General features: G+C 40.6%; 1 protein-coding gene across 23 annotated transcripts in view; it reads right to left on the bottom strand.

Annotated features, from left to right (window-relative positions):
* itpr1b (inositol 1,4,5-trisphosphate receptor, type 1b) overlaps positions 1-20,846 on the bottom strand; it is a 160,182-nt gene that overhangs the window by 78,552 nt on the left and 60,784 nt on the right. For 18 of the 23 annotated variants that reach the window (XM_072666257.1, XM_072666262.1, XM_072666256.1 and 15 more), the window contains 7 exons: positions 19,695-19,815; positions 19,398-19,582; positions 15,794-15,942; positions 13,040-13,151; positions 11,697-11,732; positions 2,313-2,351; positions 727-774 (listed from right to left, as the gene is read on the bottom strand). In XM_072666257.1, the coding sequence (XP_072522358.1) occupies positions 727-774; positions 2,313-2,351; positions 11,697-11,732; positions 13,040-13,151; positions 15,794-15,942; positions 19,398-19,582; positions 19,695-19,815 (690 nt within the window). The remainder of the gene's footprint in view (positions 1-726; positions 775-2,312; positions 2,352-11,696; positions 11,733-13,039; positions 13,152-15,793; positions 15,943-19,397; positions 19,583-19,694; positions 19,816-20,846) is intronic. The other 5 variants (XM_072666263.1, XM_072666260.1, XM_072666248.1 and 2 more) reach the window with 3 other exon arrangements.

Below are 20,846 nucleotides of genomic sequence, written 5' to 3' on the forward strand. Positions count from 1 at the left end.
TATATGATATAAGATAGGGATGTCGCAATCCAGTTTTTCTGCCCCTCCCCCTCCCTCTGCCCAATCTAAATAGAGTACTTTAATGTTGAGTATCATCTGATACTGATCAGATTTTTGCATTTGCATAGTTGAAACAGCCTAAATTACAATAAGGTAAAACATCCTAGTCTGAGAACTAGAATTATGTGACATTATGTGAGTTTTTACTTTAAAATACCGGTAGACGGCAGACACTTTGTTGCCTTCTAAAACTTGTCGCAGGAAGCTGGGAATGCTGGGCATAATGTTAGCTTATGATGACTCAATGACCATGGTGCAAAAGGAGGAATCAGAGTTGGAAAAAAATAAATAAATAAAAAGGATCAGAGGTAGATTCAAACATGCCTGGATCTGCCCTGATCCTTTGGACTGGGTCAGGACTTCCTTGCCTCTTTGTCCCATCATCCTCAGAACCTTCCTTAGCTCTGGCATTAAGTCATCTCTGACATCTCTAACACAGATTCATCTACAAACATTCTAAACATGGAAAACCCAATAATGGTGGAAACTGTGCATAAACCTTTCACATATCAACACACAGGAATGCACAATAGGCATTTCCCAAGTAGAAGCATTCGTCTGGGCAGTTAGTAAAGGTAGCAGCGTGTGCGGGTGTGCAAATGGGGCATGCTGTCTGAGCAGGGGTCGCATTCTCAGGTCAGGGGTTGGGGCTGTGAAGCTACCTACCCGCTTCTGATCCTCCAGTTGCTTCTGGGGCTGGTTGGGATCAAGATCCTGAGAGCAAGGCGAGTTAGCGGGAAGCCAAAAGGAGGAGGAAGGAGGCAAGAGAAGGAGGAGGATTGGGGGGGAGGAAAAAAAAGTATCCGGGAGAACAGAACAGAAAGGAGGGATTAATTTGGTGCACATTAGTCATTTTCATGACATGCAAGGAAAAGTGGGACAGATTACATCATGCAGTTAAATGAAGGACATGAGGTGTGTGAGTGTACGTATGTGTGGGAGATGGAAGCGAGCCGGTTTAAGTGAAACATAACTGTGCACGGCTATGTAAGACAAAACAAGCGCTGGCTTACCTAACAACACAAAATAACCCTGGTGAGAAGGGCCGGAGGGGGACCCGGCTACGGCGCTCAATGGAACGCTAGTATTATTTTACCTCTTTGACTGAGGTCCAGTTTTAGGAGAAACACTCAAATCCTGGGCTTGTAACAAGTATTCTCAATGGAGTAACTGAGTCAAATATCAGTTTTAACTGCTAATCAGTGGCCAAGCTTTCGGACATGCTGTAAAAATGGCTGGATGATTGTTCAGTTTCCTGGATGTATGCTTGTTGTCATTTTAGAAGGGTGGACTGGCTCTTCTACGTTCCCTGCTCCCTGTGGAGCAGCGTAGGGCAGAGTGAAACCATGTTAATTACATAAGAGAGGCAGAGGCTGCCAGGGTGAAAAAAGCCAGCCAGGAACGAGGGAACGAGGGAAGAGAGGAAAAAAAAAAAAGAAAAAACAAAAAAAAAAAAGCTTTATCCAGATTACATAATAGAGCCTGTGCACTAGTGACACAGAGCACAGCCCATGCCCCCATCTGCCATGGAAAAACACCCAGACACAAACACACACTTGGACACACACCACACACATACAAACCCACAATCCACTTGCCCTCAAGCCCACAAAAAGGGGGCATGAATGTGAATAATACTTCAAATAGGAGAGCATGGACAGCCTTGTGAGCTGGGCCAAGAGACCAGAAAGAGGTCACGACACACTTACTGACAAAGAGCAGATCCACCCGGGATAAAACGAGCTGCTTGGGTGTCTATGTATGAGTCTGTTGATGGAGCTTTTAGCTGCGTGCCTGTGTGTTTGAAGCATTTCCATGGCACTGATGGGGCTGGTTGTGCACAGGTTTTTTATATAAAATTGTACACACCTTTTTACGCTCTGCATCAAGGGCAAGAATTGCTCTGATCGGCTGGGCTGGACATTAGCATTTAGTTTGTAGACATTGTATGCATCTCATTTGTGTAGGCCAGGAATGCATTGTGCATGTAATAGTAAATGTATATTCTGTATGCGTCTCATCTGCCGGAATCTCATTTGGGGGGGGGGGGGGGGAGGGGGGGGGGGGCTGTTATGGTCTTTATGTGTGCGTGTTTCTTGTTGGTGCAAACAGACATGGTTCTCATGAAGTGTGGAGGGGCTGCAGCACTAATGAAATGCATCTACATATACAGGACCTACAGAACTGACCAACTACTTTCTACAACAACCCATATTCAAGCGCACAGACGCGAATATGGGTGTTGAACACACCTCAGCAAGGCCCTCTGGCTCAGGAGGAGGAGGGACCAGCTAATGGAAAACAAAAGATCTGCAAGTTAGTAATTGTACACAGAACCACCTCCCACCTTCAGGTGACTACCTAGACACCTATGACCTTCATTCAGGACAAGTGTGTGTGTGTGTGCGCGTGTGCGTGTGTTTTCGGATATATACTACCCAAAGTCTGATCTGGTCATGACTAAGCTAACCGCTGGTCATGTGAACATCAGAGCGAGAGCACATGACTACAGACTAGCCTGGGAGAAATCTAAGAGCAGCACAAACAATCTTGACCTGACAATGAAAGTAATCTACAGCACTACAACTGTATTCAGTCCCACAGGCCCCCATCCTCCAGGCGGCTATATTAGGAGCCAAAGTCATCTGGTGGTTTACATAATGAGAGCTTATCATTTAGGTCATCTCCGAGACTAGACTTAAACAAACACAAAGGCTGTACATAAACACCCAGGCTTGAGGGGAAGGTTTGCTAATTTTTGTACATTTTGACTTTTTTCTTTTATACTTTGGCAAGACTGTATCATATGTAAAAGTGGTATCACTTTCACATATGATACAATAAAGTAGATTAGATCAAAAGGCAACCTAAATCCTGGCCTAGTTAACAAATAAGGAAGACAAATAAGGAAGCATAAATCCTTACGGATAAGATAAGCACCTGTCTGGTCTCTACCACTCATACACCTTTGTGGGTAAGGAGAATGTGTAAAAAAAAAAAAAAAAAAGAGAGGAAAGCACTGTGCAGATGAAACGACATTGACTTGACTCTGACCTGTTTATATATTTAAAATAATCTATACATTGGCACCCAAGCAAAATGTTGGAAATCTGGGAAATGTTTTTTTGCTTGTAAAATCCCAAATATTATTATAACAATATGATCCACTGCACATACAGAAAAAGCAGGAAGCAATAAAACGTGCTAATTTGAAATTTCCCCTTGATGCCACAGCGATTGCATGAATTTACCAACATCACATGATTTAGCTTAATTATAGTGAAACCAGGGGCTGGATTTACAAAACTCTCTTTAAAACACAACAACAAACATCTCTGAAATTCATTCATAAAAACATTTTTAAAGTTAAAATAAATTGTTATTCATCCAAAAGAAGTTTCTCAGTGTTACCGTTTTATTTATATTTTTTAAATTCAATCAACTTAAGCCCTATTTGGATGGGATTAGTTTTACATGAGGAGGTGCAGTAATGTGATTTTACTACAGGACGTAGTAAAATCTGTAATATGTATTTAAAAAAAATAAAAATAATAATAAAAAAAAGATAAATAGCGGCGAAATCTTTACTGATGTGAGAATGCAGTCCGTAAGAGTGACTGACATGGCATTTTTACGGGACCAAAATCACTGAAAAACTGTAAAAATTACATTACTTCACCTCCCCATTTAACTAATCCCATCCAAATAGATTTTCACACTGTAAAAGTTCAGAAAGTCAGCCTTTTAAATGATTATTATAAAATGCAGTTGCAGTCTAAAATAATGGTTTACTGACATCACACCACCGTTTACTAATCTATCACACCTTTCACTAATCTAGGTTTAGGTATTAGGTGATAAATTTAATACTGGAACGGGAATGGCTAAACAAACACAAGCATATAAATGCTTACATCCCATTTAAACAGGTTTTTTCTCATTTATTTTTTTCTCAACTCATTTGCCAGTGATGTCCAAACTTTTGCATGCAGAAGAAATTTAAAAAAGAAAGAAATACAGATAAAACCTTCCATAAAAGTATTACCATAAAACCTTGCTCTACTCTAAACACCTTGCTTGTAAACCATATTTTTAGAAAAGTATGAATGCTAATTCATATGAATGCTAATGCTAGTCAGTCCTAGCTAAAATATAGCAATACCTTAACCTGTCTATATCCATTATCATGTCTCTTATGTTTTTGTGTTTTCTGGCACATTTAAAGATCAACATCAACGTGGCACATGTTTTTAATGAATACTTTATTTCTCTAAATCTGTATGCATGTGTATGTTTGTATTAGTGAGCTGTTGCCGTAAAAACAATACAAATAATTAATAAACAAATAAACAAACCATCATAGTTGCACATCATGCAAGTGCAGGGGAGTGGATTAGCAAAGCAAGAAGCATGCACTACAGCATTGCAGTCTGTCCAAACCTTTATCATGGCAGATACGCTTTTAATGAATAAATGGAAAGGGGGTGGGAGTGGGGGTTCCAAACTACAGAGCACAGTACTGAAAATCGGACATATCTGACACACACATGCGCCGGTGGCTCAAGATCTCAGCACAGGCTCAGGAGGCCAGGAGGCTCAGAAGACAAACAGCTGGTGCCCTGACCACAGCATGGGTCAGGCCCGGTTCGATTCAAGCCACATGCACACACGCACCAGCACACACTACCTCTGGACACACAGTACGAGAAGACTACGGAAAGCAGTTGCTCTGCAGACTGCAGACATACCGGCAAAAAAGGGGGCACAGGGACCCGTGACGCACAAAACTGCACTGTGACTAATATCACTACCAGCCAGGAATCTCCCTTTGTGCAAATGCAAAGGCTGGAAAAAAGAACCGTGTGATGGTAACAAGGTGTGAGCTGCGAATGTCCCTCTGTGTCCACTGACATTATGCTTATCTGTCTCGGCATCAGTTGACGAGAAAAACAGGCTCAAACAAATCAAGCTATTTTATACCTCATTTCCTCTGAAACGGTATTACCAACTGAAGCACATGCAAAGACTGAGGGCAGTGAAAGAGGCTCCGTAACTGCAGATCAGAATCATGACTGCCGGTGGGAAAGCAGTTGCATTGTCTCAGCTGCACCGTCTTTGGTCGTATTCTCCAATAATTATTTTCATGTTTGATGGGAACTTTGACTAAATAAAGCAGAATGACATGCTGCAACACAGCCATTAACCCTGAGAACCTGATGTGGTCTGCATGACTGTCTTTCAGGCATGTCTGTTGGGAACTGTGTATGAGAGTGTGTGTATACACAAACACAGACACACATAGCTAGCGAGCTGGATAGATAGACAAGACAGACAAGAAAGATTGAGAGCGAGACAGATAGATAGATACAGATACATAGACAGACAGACTGAGATGGACAGACTGAGATGAACAGACTGAGATGAACAGACTGAGATGGATAGATAGATTGAGATGGACTGAGATGGACAGACTGACTGATATAGACTGAGATGGACAGATAGACTGAGATAGACTGAGATGGACTGAGACGGACAGATAGACTGAGATGGACAGATAAACTGAGATAGACTGAGATGGACAGATAGACTGAGATAGACTGAGATGGACAGACTGACTGAGATGAACAGATAGACTGAGATGGACTGAGACGGACAGATAGACTGAGATAGACTGAGATGGACAGACTGACTGAGATGGACAGATAGACTGAGATAGACTGAGATGGACAGATAGACTGAGATGGACAGAATGAGATAAACCGAGATGGACAGAGAGACTAAAATAGATAGACAGACTGAGATAGATAGACAAACTGAGAGATAGATAGTTAAGAGATAGATCAATAAATAGAGAGATAGACAGAGACAGATAGATAGACAGAGATTATATATATTATATATTATATATTATATATATATATATATATATATATATATATATATATATATATATCCTGCCTTTACTGATAACTGTCCAAAAATTATGCCTTGACAAAAAGGGACACTGGCTCTTTTACTGTACCTATCTAGACAAAGCCCTCTTCAAAGCAGATTTATTATAGTAGTTGTTAAGTTTAAGAACATAGATACACTACACACACACACACACACACACACATAAAATGCTATTTCTGCCATGAGTCGCTCCGACTGCTATTTGGTCTGTTAGTGGAGAAAGTGAGCTAATCATTCTCAGCTGTGTCTCTCTGAATAGGTCACAACATTTTGTCATACAACAGAATATTAAAAAAACTGCACCTGTGTCTGGGCCACATGCTTTTGTTTCTTGACTGCTTTATTATGGAGTTCCCCACAAGGTACTGCAGTGATAACGTCCACACCCTTATCCGCTCAGTTTCTAAGCCTGTATATCATTTTCTATTCCAGGTCAACTGCATTATGGCAGCAGCTACAAACAAGCTGCTAAAGTATTTCAAAAGTGGTGATCACAACTCTGTGCAGACAGCTTAACAGAAAATTATTTACTATGTTAGATCATTTAAAATATTCCAGTTTCTGACAAAATAATGCAAGAAATTAGGTACAGAGTACAAAAAATAAAAACATCTAAATATTATTTTGTGCGTCATTTATGGCATTCAAACCCACACATTGTGAATGTTTTAATTTAATATAAAATGACAAAAATGACTGACAAGACAATATGGAATAATCAGATAACTGTTACAATTGATTATATGAGTAAAAAAAATAATTAGTTGTTCATTAATACTAATTATTACACATAACATTTATTAAACATGACTACATAATTTTATGTAATTTTGCATAATTAATTTTGGTTAAAATAAATTAGATATTTTTAAACAAATTCCAATTCCAAAATGTTCTACTAGAAAATGGTCAGTTAGAACATATTTGAATCATTTATCAAATATATGGTACACAAAAGTACACACGAATGGGCTTGACCATCAGGCTCCGTTTTCTACTGTAGTTCTTTTTTTTAATGGAAGTTTCATTAAAACACCTTTTCAATTAAACTTGATTATGGTTAATTGAGTACTTGGGAAAGACCTCCATAAGTAATCTCAATAAGAACTGCGTGCGAGTGTTTGTGGAGTTTGTCAGCAGGCCGTGTTTGACATTGTGGCAATGACTCTGCATCACAGACAGGAACGGGAAGAGTTAACAGGTGAGAGCAGACTTTAAAATGGGCCAATGCCCCTTCAAACAATCCTGCTTTATCACCGCGTCGTGTGAGCGTGTGTGTATGTGTGCACGCTGCTGCCAGTGTCTCTCTCAGTAAACAGCCCCCGCCACACTTTTATTGGCAATTACTGCAGAAGGTCACACATCAGCAGAGAGACTGAATTCCAGGAAAAAAAAAAAAAAAGAGGCGAGCGGCGGGTCTTATGTAACCGCTGCCGGAGAGCTGGCGGCCGCCCAAGAATCGTGCAGCACACAGGAAGGAAACTGGGACACTGCTACTCATACACACATGGATAAGCAAACGCACATTCACACACTCATGCATGAACACATCTCCTCCTACTGGGGGCTGAAGGTACTGCAGAGTATTCCACCAGCAAACACATAGTAGAGAGAGAGAGAGAGAGAGAGAGAGAGAGAGAGAGAGAGAGAGAGAGAGAGAGAGAGAGAGAGAGAGAGGGGTGGGGGGACTGGGAAAGATAGGCAGGCAAAAAGGAGAAAAGAGGGAGAGAGAGACAGCGAGCAAAAGAGAGATATGGAGATAAAAGAGAAATGGGAGAGAACAAGAAAAGGACAGAAAAACAGAAAAAAGAGAAAAGGAAGCTGGAGAGAGAGAGAGAAAGAATAGAGAGAGAGAGAGAGAGAGAGAGAGAGAGAGAGACAGGGGAAGAGTCTGTAGTTTTACAGTGATTGTGATCAGTTGGCAGTGAAAGACCTAATCATACATCTCTCTTTCTCTCTCTCAAAAGACACCCTTACTCTCTCACATTACACTCGTCTCCGTTATGTAAGCTGCATGCTCAGAGCTTCACAGTGGCACACGGACACATACACACACACATGCACGGCCGAACCTAAAGCCATATTATCCCAATCCATCTTACATCATACACACACTGTCCAGTCACTGCTTGTGTCTGTGTGTATGAGTGCATGTGTGTTTATGCAGAGACGAGCTGTTTAGAGACAACTGTAGCAGTGAGCAGAGGAGATACCTCTTACTTATGTAAGAGAAAGAAAGAGAGAGAGAGAGAGAGAGAGAGAGAGAGAGAGAGAGGTAAAGTAGAAAACAGACTTATTTTGCTTCTAGCAAGAGATGCTGAAACTTTCCGCTTCTACCAAAAGGTCACTCGCCCATTATCCTCCCTCTCTTTCTCCCTCTTTTTATTTTTTTTTCTCTCTCTCTCTCTCTCTTTCTCTCCTCTACCCTCTCTGTACTAGGAGTCAGTCTGACTCTTCATTAGATAAAAAAGCTGCCAGAAGCCTTCCAGATAGTCTTATTTACACTCAGTGTTCTTAAACATTTCAACACTCCTTTATTAGTTTATTAGAGACTACCACTTAAAAATGGCTTCCTCAGATCCAATAAAAAAAAAACTTTTTTAGACGCTACGCTCCAAACCACTGGAACAGCCATCCAACAGAACTGAGAGCAGTTAAAAATATCAACCAATTTTTCACTCTGGCTTTTATGCAGTGCTTTATAAACCTTCCATGGTCTTTGTTTTCAAATCTTTTTTGTACTATAATTTGTTTTTATTCCATTTTTCTACTGAAACTTTATTTGTTAAGACTTTTATTTTAAAACTTTCTATTTTAGTGTGTTAATATATTTTCCTCTTCTTTTATATTAATATTGCAGTAGTCCATAGCAATCCCCTGAGATACCATAGCAACCACCTGGAAATTCCACAGCTATGGAAATAGTACTACAATAGTGTGGTAGAGTACTGTACAGTACAGAAGTGTGGCAAAGTATAGTACTGTGGTAGAATACTGTACATTGGTGTGGTAGAGTACTGCACTGTACAGTGGTGTGGTAGTGTACAGCAGTGTACAGAAAAGTAGTAGAGTACAGTACTGTATAATTGTGTGGTCAAGTACAGCACTCTACAGCAGTGTACAGTAGTCTAGTAGAGAACAGTAGTGTTCAGACTGCTGGGTAAATAGTTATCTAAAACTGCAAGTGTGAGCAAATAAAGCATGATCTCTATCTCACACTTCACCCTGAAAGTATCTGCAGGATAACACCTTCAAATGACAAGTTCCTATCCACGCAGACAAACACACATGCGCAGGCACAAACACACACACACACACAACCATGCAATAAAATATTACACTCACTCTTTCAAAAACAGGGCAGGGTGCATGCAAGGGTCAGGCACCCATCCCCCAATACATGAACACATGTGCACCCTTAAGCCTTAGACGAGATAAAAGTGCTTGCTTTTCATTCTGTTTAAATTCAGTACTTACATAACTAATCATGCATTTAGTAACATGATTATTAAGATTTGACAGGTTAAAATCAGTCTGTATTAATTTCACTAAAATAAACAAATGTAAAAGATATTTTTCTACATAACAGAGGAACTGTTTATCAAATTCAAATTATAATAAAGTATATCCACTTCAAACTACAAACTACTTTAAAGAATTACGATACTTCTGGGAGCTAGGGGTATGATTATACATAAATAATGCAAAGATCTCAAAAAATCCAAAGAAACATATATCTTCACTGTAATACACACACATCCCAGCAGAAGGAAAAAGTCGATATGTAAGATATAAAGAACAACGGTTAGATTTACATACATTTCATATAAGTATGCATAAAAAAAAACTTTTATTGTATTTATAACAAATCCATTTGTCTTCTTTGGAAGCTACCAAATGTCCACACACACACACACACACACACACACACACACACACACACACACACACACACACACACAATAAGAACCACTTGCAATGGGTTTTTTCTGGCCTTCATTCTCATAATTTAAAATTAGTACTCTGTTAGCATTTTAATTACGTCAATATACATAACAATTTGTGGATACCTTTTCTATTGAATGCATTCAGCTACTTTAAGTTGCACCCATTGCTGACACAGATGTGCAAATGCACACCTACACAGCTTGCCTAGTTCCTGTAGCAAAGTACTGCAACTTGAATAGGACACTAGGAATAGGCTAGAGGGGTATAAAGTCCCCCAGCATTGAGCTGTGGAGCAGTGGAACTGTGTTCTCTGGAATGATGGTTGGTGCTCCATCCAATACTTGTATGAGTAGAGTTGGGGGTCCTGTCACTGAATGCAATCAAATCCTCACAGCAGTACTCCAAAATCTAGTAGAAAGTATTTTTCCCTGGACAGTAACTCCAACAAAAACAGGATGAACTGTTGATTTCAGAAGAAACAATGAATAAGCAGGTGTCCCCATACTTTTGTCCATATCGAGTAAAATTTGAAATGATACCAGTACTGTATGAATATGAACTAAAAGCAATCTACATTAATCACTGCTATACTGCAATATGAATATTAGGTAGTATGGTCATTATATGGGTCCTATGATAGTGTAATGAAGTTGTAAATTCCAGTACAGTGATAATACTTTGCTCTACCTACCTCTAACACTCTTACACTTTACAAAAGACTTAATGATGTTCATAAGTTAAAATCTTTACTTTTAATAACTACATTTAGTTTGGAGTAACCACAAAAAGACACCACCTAAGACACACTGGGATGAGGATTACAAAAAAAATAGCTGTTTTCCAGACGGGCTGAACACCAAATCCAAACATTACTTAACTGCATAACGTAATAAAAAAAATCAATCATCAACAGTTGTTTACATTTCTCTCTGATAAGAACATGAAGGCAGAGGTCAGCTAGCTACAGTCACACACACACACACACACACACACACATACACAGACTGCCGAAGTCTCAGCAGACTGAACGTGACTATATTCACCAATCGGAGAGGTAATAAAGGTTGTGCAAATAAAAAGAATATCTGGCTAAAAGATACTGAAGTCAGGCGACTGTTAGTCCTAAGACGATGTGAGGATTAGCTGAAAACATAACTCTGCTGTTTCTCCACAGATAAAAGAAAGGAACATGCGGTAAGCACAATACACACACACACACACACACACACACACACACACACACACACACACACACACACACACACACACACACACACACACACACACACACACAGGAAATGGAGATAATAAACAAACAGATCAATTGTGTGTTGCTTCACTTGCATACATTCACACAGTTATATAGTGGGTAACACCAGCAGTAAGGTCTACTCACACATGCACGTAGCACGTATGCAATTACACACACACACACACACACACACACACACACACACACACACACACAAATATAGCACTGTAACCTAACTATAGACATATTAATAGAAAACAGACGTTTAACCAAAACACACACCACACACACACCATAGACAGAGAGAGTAGACTAGGTTTGTGGTAGGAACCAAAATAAAAACCTAACTTAAAAGAAAGGGGGAAAAAAACAACAACAACAAAGAACAAAATGAAAAACAGTAAGCTAGAAGTAGGCTAGTGACGGCACGTAAGCACAGAGCAGAAGCCAAAGGATGGGAAAAAAAGACAGAAAGATCAACCTCAGCCACATCCAGCTCATCGTCAAAGGCAATCAGCTGCAAGAGAAGAATACAGGCCTTGGGTTAGTGGGGATAGAGTGAATAAGTGAACCCAAACGCTCAGAAAATGTGCAGACAAATCAAATCAAATCAAACAGATCAAATTAGATAGTAGCATTTAGTACAAATTAGCAGTTTTAGTCCAAACATAAAGGGTATGCAGGCGTCATGCGGCCACGCCCACTGAGTGGCAAAAAGGTCAACTGTGTGGCAGCGTTAGCACTCAGAGTGAATGCCGGTAAAACACAAAAACAGAAAGAGCTGTTGTGTGACTGACTGTACAAACAGATTCAGAAAGGATTCAGAGCCATTGCGAAAAGGGTCTGAAAACAATGTGTCTGAAGACTATTAAAAACACTTTTAATTTTTACACTTTTACACACATTTTGAACTCTCAGGTATGAGGCTTTATCCTCTAATTGTGTGTGATTTGAGCCTCAGTTATCTGGAAGTTCCATGGACTGTTATTTGGTCATTTGGATGGATTGCTAAATCCAAGTGTCTTCAACTTGAGCAGACAATCACGTTTAATTCCTGGTTTGGCTGTATTCCCTAATAAACGCAGCCATGTTGCAGAATGTTTGCCACTCAGTCCTACTAAAGGGGGCGTGTTCCAGCGGGAACGTGACGTCAATGCATACCCTCTACAGGACAAATCTAGAACAGGTGTCAAACTCAAATACTGGATGGCCACATTTCTTTATTCTTTCTTTATTCCCTTTATTTACTGGTCGAACATAATAAATAAACTGGACACCAGTGCTCCTACAACCCTCCAGGAGATGAGTTTTGACAGAAGTGATCTAGATCAAGGCCGTGGTTGAAGTAAGATTAGTGCAGTAAGTTTAATTCAGCCAAACAAGATCATAATTAGTGATCAGAACATGCTTGAGAATGGGTGGGAGGGCTGTTCAGTGTTAACAGTTTTTTGAACATGCTTATCTCAGTGCTGAATAAAATGGTAATGTGTTTTTCAGTTTTGCATAGTAGGGAATGGTAACGCACAATCCCACATCAAAGAATGCAACTGTTGGAGTATCTGAGAGATAAAAAAAAAATTGTCAACTGTCAAGAAGATTAGAGCAAGAGCGGAGTCCAACTGTGTGTGTGTAATCAGTAAAATAAAAGCTAAAGTGACAAACAGCAAGTGACTTTTTGTAAACTAATGTGCTTACATAACTGAAGACAGACGGAGTGATAACGTTTACCTACTATCGCATTAGGGCATTCAAACAAGGAGAACTGGAGATCCCTGGGAAAGATGTTCTGTAGAAATATTCAATGCATGTGCACGTGTATTATACCTTTTCCCCATAGCCCCGATCTTTTGTCATCATCTCTCGGAGAGTCTGCAGAACTTTAATGCACAGACGCTCCTCATTCTCCTCCAGCAATTGCTTAGTGTGCTTTATCAGTCTGAGAGAAAGATAGTGAGAGAGAAAGAGAGATACTGTTGATCAGATAATCAAGTCAATAGTCAAATCCTATGTAAATGTAAATACAGGCCCACAAACGTCCCTTAACCCACTTAACATCTTTTTTTTTTCTTAAACCAAATCTCGTTGTAGCTTGAAGAAAATGTCTAAAGATACACTTCTGACTTCTGTAGTTACAAAGATACACTTCTACACTTCTGTAATTACATAAAATGTCTATGACACTGCTGTTTTCTAATGTCATTTAGTGCATAAATGTAGGGTTTCATACAGGGAACAAACACTTCACAAGCCAGTTATGTACATATGTATTTGCCAATTGGTACTTCTGTGCTAGGACTCATTACACATGTTTTATGAGCTATAGTAATCTTGTTTTATGGAATTCTACATGTACTTAATCTATACTTTTAATGAAAATGTGTGTTGCTGCTCTGAATGCTTTGTCTGAAGTGTGATCACAGCTGTAAATGTTAGGCCTTTCCATTCCACTTATAACTTTCACATTAATGCATTTATTCAGCCCACAAACATTTAAGCTTTGGATAAAAATCAAATAAACAGTTCTTGTCTTTGTTGCCTGTTGTTTTCAGGAACCCTTTGGCTGGCTCATAAGTGCTGGCCATAAAACTTCATGTGAAGCAGAGCTGCGCTAAACAAGCTCCACTGGACTAAAACTGCTCTCAGTGAATTACCGCTGGACTGAAATGAAGTCAGTTCCAACTCAGACAGATGCGTAACGCTATCCTATGACAGCAAACGAACTGACTGATGAAGACAGCAGCCAGTTATTTTGATCTTGCTTCTGTCAGAGTACATGGGCGCACAAACACACAAACATTCAAACACGTTTCAGTGCACACTGTAATCTCACTCCACAAACTAATCCCACAAAGCACATCTCTCCAGCAGCACCTCACACTTAATCCTAATAGAAGCCACATACACACACTCAAACAGAGGGACAGACACTCTTAATCCCTGCAGAAACTACTTCTACAGCCAAGCAGAGCAGCGCTGTGACGCACACGGACAAACACAGAGTTCACACTGAGGACTGATAGAGACAGGTAAATACAACACCAAGAGCTGAGCTGAGAATTTACAGAGCCATGTCCTGCCTACAAATGTGTGTGTTCCATTCAATCTAATGAAAAACTGCAAGGTGGGACAGCTGTCTAAGCATGCCACACTATTAGGAGACGGCTGGCTCAATCCCCAGGGATGCCACAGCATTTTGTGACCGAAAGCGAGCATTTCTGGCCTCTCTCTCTGTGGGTAGGCAAAATGGCCCTCTCTCTCCACCCCATCACTCAGTGCAATGTACAAACCCTGAAAGCCAGAGTTTTAGACCGCACCCCTGAAGCTCATCAGCTCCGCTGCTTAAGCTTTCTCCACACAATGACTCTTCGCACCGTATTGACCTTCCCTTTTTTATCTTCTGTGTGTTTGTTTGTTCCGTTTTGTGTATTGACCTTTTTGTGTTTAGACTTGTTTGCCCCATTTTGTCTGCCTTTCATACCTAACACCTGTTTCTCGTTTTCTAATTTTGCCTCAGCCCTTCGTTATGGTTATTACAACTCCGGTTTTCCCCCTCGCCTGTTTACTGGTTTGATTTTGGATTGCCACCACTTTAATAAACTTTTATTATCTAGAAAAAGTGACTGCGCTTATCTATCCCATCACAAACAATGTGAATAAGTTTCGTCTTCGTTGCATGCACACCTGAGTGGGCTAACAATATGCCCCACCGCACCAAACACTCCTTGTGTAATCTGCTCGGAGTGATCTGGTCAGAGAGATCTAGGGTATGAAGGCAGAGGTAATTGTCTGTCCAAGACCTTTTTTGTTTGGGTGGTGCCGAATTCACTCACTCTGTCTTTCACTAAGTCTCTTTGAGTGCGTGGGTTCGGCTATTTTGCATAGTGCCTCGTCTAAACTGGTGAAGCTGCTTTTGAGTTGTCTCTGTCTTATTAACGGAGAAAACATGAACACCGCGATGTGGCGGTTGCTTGCCATTCCCTGCAGTTCACTTGTTAATAGTGCGATACTCACACATCTCATTTACAACCTAATGAGAAACTGTAGGGTGGTAGAGCTGTCTATATGTTGGTCCAATCATCAAATGATAATTCATGGCAGGGAGTCCCAGAAGCAAAACTGGCCTCTTTCTCTCTCTGAGAAGGTAGGATGTCTTCCCCTAATCATTCAGTGCAACGCTTCTCCAAGCATTCAGTTGTCCAATGACATTAAGTTCAAGATGATGTTTTAATCTGGCATCATGTGACTCAGAGGAAGCACATGCTAGCCTTCACCCTTTCAGCACTGTGAGCACTGTTTGCCCGGGCAGTCCCCTAGAGCAGAGAGAATTAAGCCATGCTCAAGAGGCCTACATTGGTGCTTGGTGGAAACGGATATCAAACCCACAACCCCCATACTGCTGCCCAACTGCCTTTCTATTTGACAGCATTTAATTGTATCCAAGAAACATTATGTGGGATCACTAAATTTGATGTTATATGGGATTTTGAAAGCATTGTGGAAATCCAGTACTACCTCGAAACAGTTCCATGGACAAGTTCAGAGCTCTGTTCAGAGCAGAAACAAGAAATGTACTCTTACTTGGAGATGAAACCTCCGCTCTCGCACTTTCTGCGAGCATCTGTGTTCTCTGGGAAGAGCAGCTCAGGTCTGTGAAGGACATCCACAAGGACAGATAGCTCTGCTTGCACCAGCGGCCGCAGGCGGTCCTCAAGCGCAGAGACAATGTCCTGAATCACATGCAAACACATGACATGACCACACATGGTTGAACAAAGCATGTATATACATGTACACAGAAATAACCTTGTACAGGACTGTGAAAACGTTTTAGGCCCATTTCAATGAAAAGCTCCTTATCTGGGCAGTAAATGTAAGTGTTTACTCAGTAAAATACTAACATTCCAATATATACTAATAACATTCCTACAGAAAGTAGTGATTTCAAAACGCCTCCAAAGGTCTCCTCATGGGAGTCTAGTACTATTTAGAGTCATCATCCAACACCTAGTTTGGTAAATGAATGCTTAACGATGGTAAATCAGGTGAGGTAATGATGGAATGAACACACCCAAGCTGTACACGCTGGGGATGTCCAGAAAACATCTGGAGCCGAGCTTTGCTCTTCAGACTAGCTCACAAGATCTCAACTATGTTCTTCAAAAGGAGAAATTGTTTTGTGTTCACATGCACCTGTTCTAATAGAAACTGGAGTTTCTACAGCAAAAAACTAAAACGAAAAAACTGCTCAGTACTTCTGCACAGTACTGTTTATACACACATATCCGTTCTGCCATGATGGTAAATTCATGAGCTTGCCCCTAGAGATGTAGATTTATGTTTTGCTCCAACCCCAACATAAACCTCTAACTCTTATTTTACCACTGATCCTTTTTGGTTTTATGGTTTCTCTAATTATTTAAAATCAGGTTTGGAAAGTGGAAGCTGATCTTAGTTCGTTGTCTAGCTTTCAACTTTCACACAAAGATCAGAGTGACAATGTCACAGGTGAGGCTTCAGCCTGTCACACGGGGTGCGTGGGGGCTGTGTGAGGTGGAAACATGGTTTACCACAACTACATCCTCACACCCCAAAACTGACCTCTGTTCACTCTCTGTTCACAAACGTCTGCACTACACAAACACACTGTAGGCACAACTCTTCTTTATTTTCTTTAACACTCAATCATTTGCTATGCTCGTCCTGCTAGGTCTTCCTGTGAAATTAGTGGGTGTTTCGGAAACAAAAACAGGTTCATGATAAGGTGGCTGCCGGTAGACCGGTTCCTTTTCTCTTCACTCTCAGACAAAACAAAATTTGCCCCAGAGTCATGCCACAGTCACACTTATAATTTTAAAAAATAAGCTGCAACAAAATGGTTCTTTAGAGATGGTTCTCTAGCCTAAAACAACTTCAGTTAATAGTTCTTTAAACAACTTTTTTTTTTAATGAAATGTGAGAAACATGAGTGTGAAGAGAATTTGTAAAATATATTGACACTTGATCAGGAACACCTGCACATCATCTCACTTATGTAGTTATTAGCCAACCAGCATGATCACGCAGATATGGACTGGCAACTTTAGGTAATGTTCACATCAACCATCAGGATGGTGAACAAATGTGATTCTCAGTGACTTGTATCAGTGTGGGATGGCTACTGTAATTTTACTTGTTTAATCATAATACATAATAATCAAATATTAACCAAAGATTGATCCTTTCAGCTGTGACTGTCTAAAACTTTCTAAATGTTTGGAATTAGAGGATGTACCATGGGAATCATAACTACAACAGAGAAGCAAAAAGGCACTACTGCAAATTATCAGGAGAGTCAATCACTTTCACTTTTGAAAGTTGGCATGAGAATGCATGCTTCTTTTACAGCTTTTCAGACCCTCCTCATTCCTGGCACTGGGAAGGGTGTGCAACAGCCAGAAAATTCCAGCTAACTCCATGGAACTAATCTTGATGAGTTTGGTTTCGCACTCGCCTTCCCAGAGCAAGGGAAATCAAGATCTCAGACGCAGTAGCTCTGTCTTCTAAGCAGACATTACGCAACCGCTCAACCTGCAGACTAAAAGCTGTCTTTTACTAAAGTAATCACTCCCCTCCCGGAGCATTTGTTTTCCATTTGATTGGAAATAAAATTACAGAACTCTGTTGCAACATTGTGGTTGTTTCATCTATAAACCATAGGACCTTAACAATCTAGCCAGCTGCACCATTCATTTCACAATGACCTGACTAATCGTTTCTTGACTCTATACAGTGTGTTGCACAGGTTGCGTTGCTAGGAATGTTTTATAGTGTTTTACAGATGTCTGAATGTATTGTAAAGAATATCTTTAACTGATTGTACGTTTTGAACTGAATTCAACTAACAAGGAGTTATCATTCGCTGCACTAATTTTTTATTTAAAAGATATCACCCACAATTTTTGAAAAGCAGTTGTCCCAGTCCTCTGTCTCATGCTGTTCAAGTGCTTAAATATATGCACAGCCTTGAAATGTGCTACATCAGAGCTTCCTAATGTCAGATCTGTAGACCCCGTGCTTGGCATATTTTTGTCTCTTCCCTATTCTACCACACCCAGGGCCAGATTAAGATCATCTGGTTCCCCTGGGTATTAGACTTATGATGCCCTGGCCCACAAACTCCCTGTAAACATTATACTCTCTACCTTAAAACAGTTTGCTGTGTCCACAAAATATGTAAACTAAATAAACGTTCATTCTTCAGATAAAGCTTTGTCAAGATCAGCAGAGTATGCTGACAAAAGGCCACTGACTAACTTGGCAAGATTACAAATGTCACAGTGCAGGCAAATAAGGTGCCAAAATGATCATTTATGTTGTCTGACACCACCATCCACCAAATTTAAGGCACATACAACAATTACAGCTAGGATATTTTCTAATGATCAACATTAAATCAGATTAATACATAGAGATTGGCGATTCTGAATGAATGAACCTCAATACTGGGTTCCCCTGGGTAGTAAACCAGTTTACCTAAGCCACCTGACCCCACACATAAGCCGACTCAGGTGAGCTAGAGGAGCACAAAACATTTGGAAAAATATATGTGACTTGAATGTCTGCTCGCTGCTCATGTGACTCCATTCGTGGTTGGGTGCTGGTGCCTACCCTGCAAGTCAACCTTGTCCCACTGTAAACCCCCCCCTCCCTTTTGCTGATTCCTCCTAATCCCTTTGTTTTTCCTTCCTTTCGGTTTTCTCTCTCTCTCTCTCTCGCTCTCTTTCCCATGCATTGAGATGCCCTGTTCCGGCTGTTCTGACCTTGTACTTCCAGACCTGGCTCTCCACTACTTTGCTGCCTGCTCGGTCCAGCTCTGGATCTTCACAATGTTGTCCATTTTGGTCAAAATTTTGTCAAAAGTAATTTGAGTAATTTGTGTTAATTTGTGCTATCCGGTGTCGACCAGAGGACGATGGGTTCCCCTTTTGAGTCGTTGTTCCTCTCAAGATTTCTTTCTCTCAATCTGAGGGAGTTCCTTGACACTGCTGCTCTTTGCTTGCTCTAAAGAGGCTCGGACTTGGATCTCTGTAAAGCTGCTTTGTGACTGCACTCATTTTGAAAATTGTGAATCGTGTTTTTTGTGCTTTTGTTTACACCAAACATATGCTCCAGAGTGCCTCTTCAGAGCAGCGCCCAAGCTTACCTGTAGCCTTTCTATGATATTCCTGTAGTCTTTGGACGTAGTAAGTGTGGAGTCTCGCCTTGAAGCGTTTCGAGCAGACATCCTCCAGTTCAGGATGGTCTTCTGAACCACATTGTTGGATTTCACAAACAGGTTGTTCACCTGGCTGTCCAGATCCACTGGGATGGCGATTGCTCGGCTTTTGGCTGCAGGTGACATAAAAGGTTTGAAATCTCACAAAGGTGAAAATGTTCATGACACAAAGGCCTTTGGCCATTTGAAAGTATGCATTTTAACTGATCAGGGAAATTTTCTTACCCACGTCAGAGAGGACCTTGATGCAGCTCTCCACTGATGCTTTCTGGGTGGGCACGAGCCAGTTACAGTGGTACACCCGAAAAACACCCTGCAACAGCTGCACAAAGACCGGCTGACGGGTCTGCAGAGTGGGGATGGGTCAGGGAAGGAAGGGAATATGGGGAAGAAAAAAGGAATTATGGGGGAAAAAAGACAAAAAGATTGAACAAGTAAAAGTTTAATGGGACAGCAAAACAGATAATGAATAGAACATAAACCTAATTTGAGGGAATACTGTGAACACAACCTTACACACAGGCAAAGATCAAGAGAATCAAAAATGGCACACACGCACACACACGCATACATGTACAAAGCTACACATCAGGATAGTATTAAAAATCAAATACACAATCATATCAGAATATTATGACCACCCACCTAATAGTAGGAATAACCACCCTTGGCTCAAATTACACAATACAGTCCATGCCATGACATATTGCTTAGGTGAAGGAAGGTTCATTATAGAGGTTAACTGTTCCACAGTGGCACATCGATTGCTCTGTACCACTCACTGGAGTCGTCATTCCCCTCTGGCATCAATAGGCCATTAGGTACCAGGAAAATGCTAACTTTGTAACTGTATGTTCTGGAATCGCCGTAGTGAAGGCGTACCAAAAACGGACTTCTAGCACATTTAGTGCCTCCCAACGGGAGTGATAACGAATAACAGTGGTGCCCCATAGGCCACTGATGCCATAGGTGAATGATGACTTCGGCGTGGGGTACAGAACAACTGACGCCCCACTGTGGACCACTTAACCTCTAGGATGGTAGTCCTATAGGGTGGTAATTCCCACTATTAAGTAGGTGGTCACAAACTGCTAATATAACAACTTAATATACAATATTAATACTACTAAAGAGATACTACACTACAATAAAATGACACAGAATAATCACAACGGTCACTTGTAAACAGCAGCTATATCGATGATAAAAGTGCCCAAGAAATAAAAATTAATGAAATATTTATTCCATTTTGTCCTTTCAAATGCAGTGACCATGTGCAGAAACATCAGAAACACTTTTCACGACAATCTTTCAGACAACATAAAATAAAGCAAAGAGAGACTAAAGCAACTACAAAGTTAAACACGTGCTAAATCC

The sequence above is a fragment of the Salminus brasiliensis genome, chromosome 21 (assembly GCF_030463535.1).
Source record: "Salminus brasiliensis chromosome 21, fSalBra1.hap2, whole genome shotgun sequence".
Classification (NCBI taxonomy): Eukaryota; Metazoa; Chordata; class Actinopteri; order Characiformes; family Bryconidae; genus Salminus; species Salminus brasiliensis.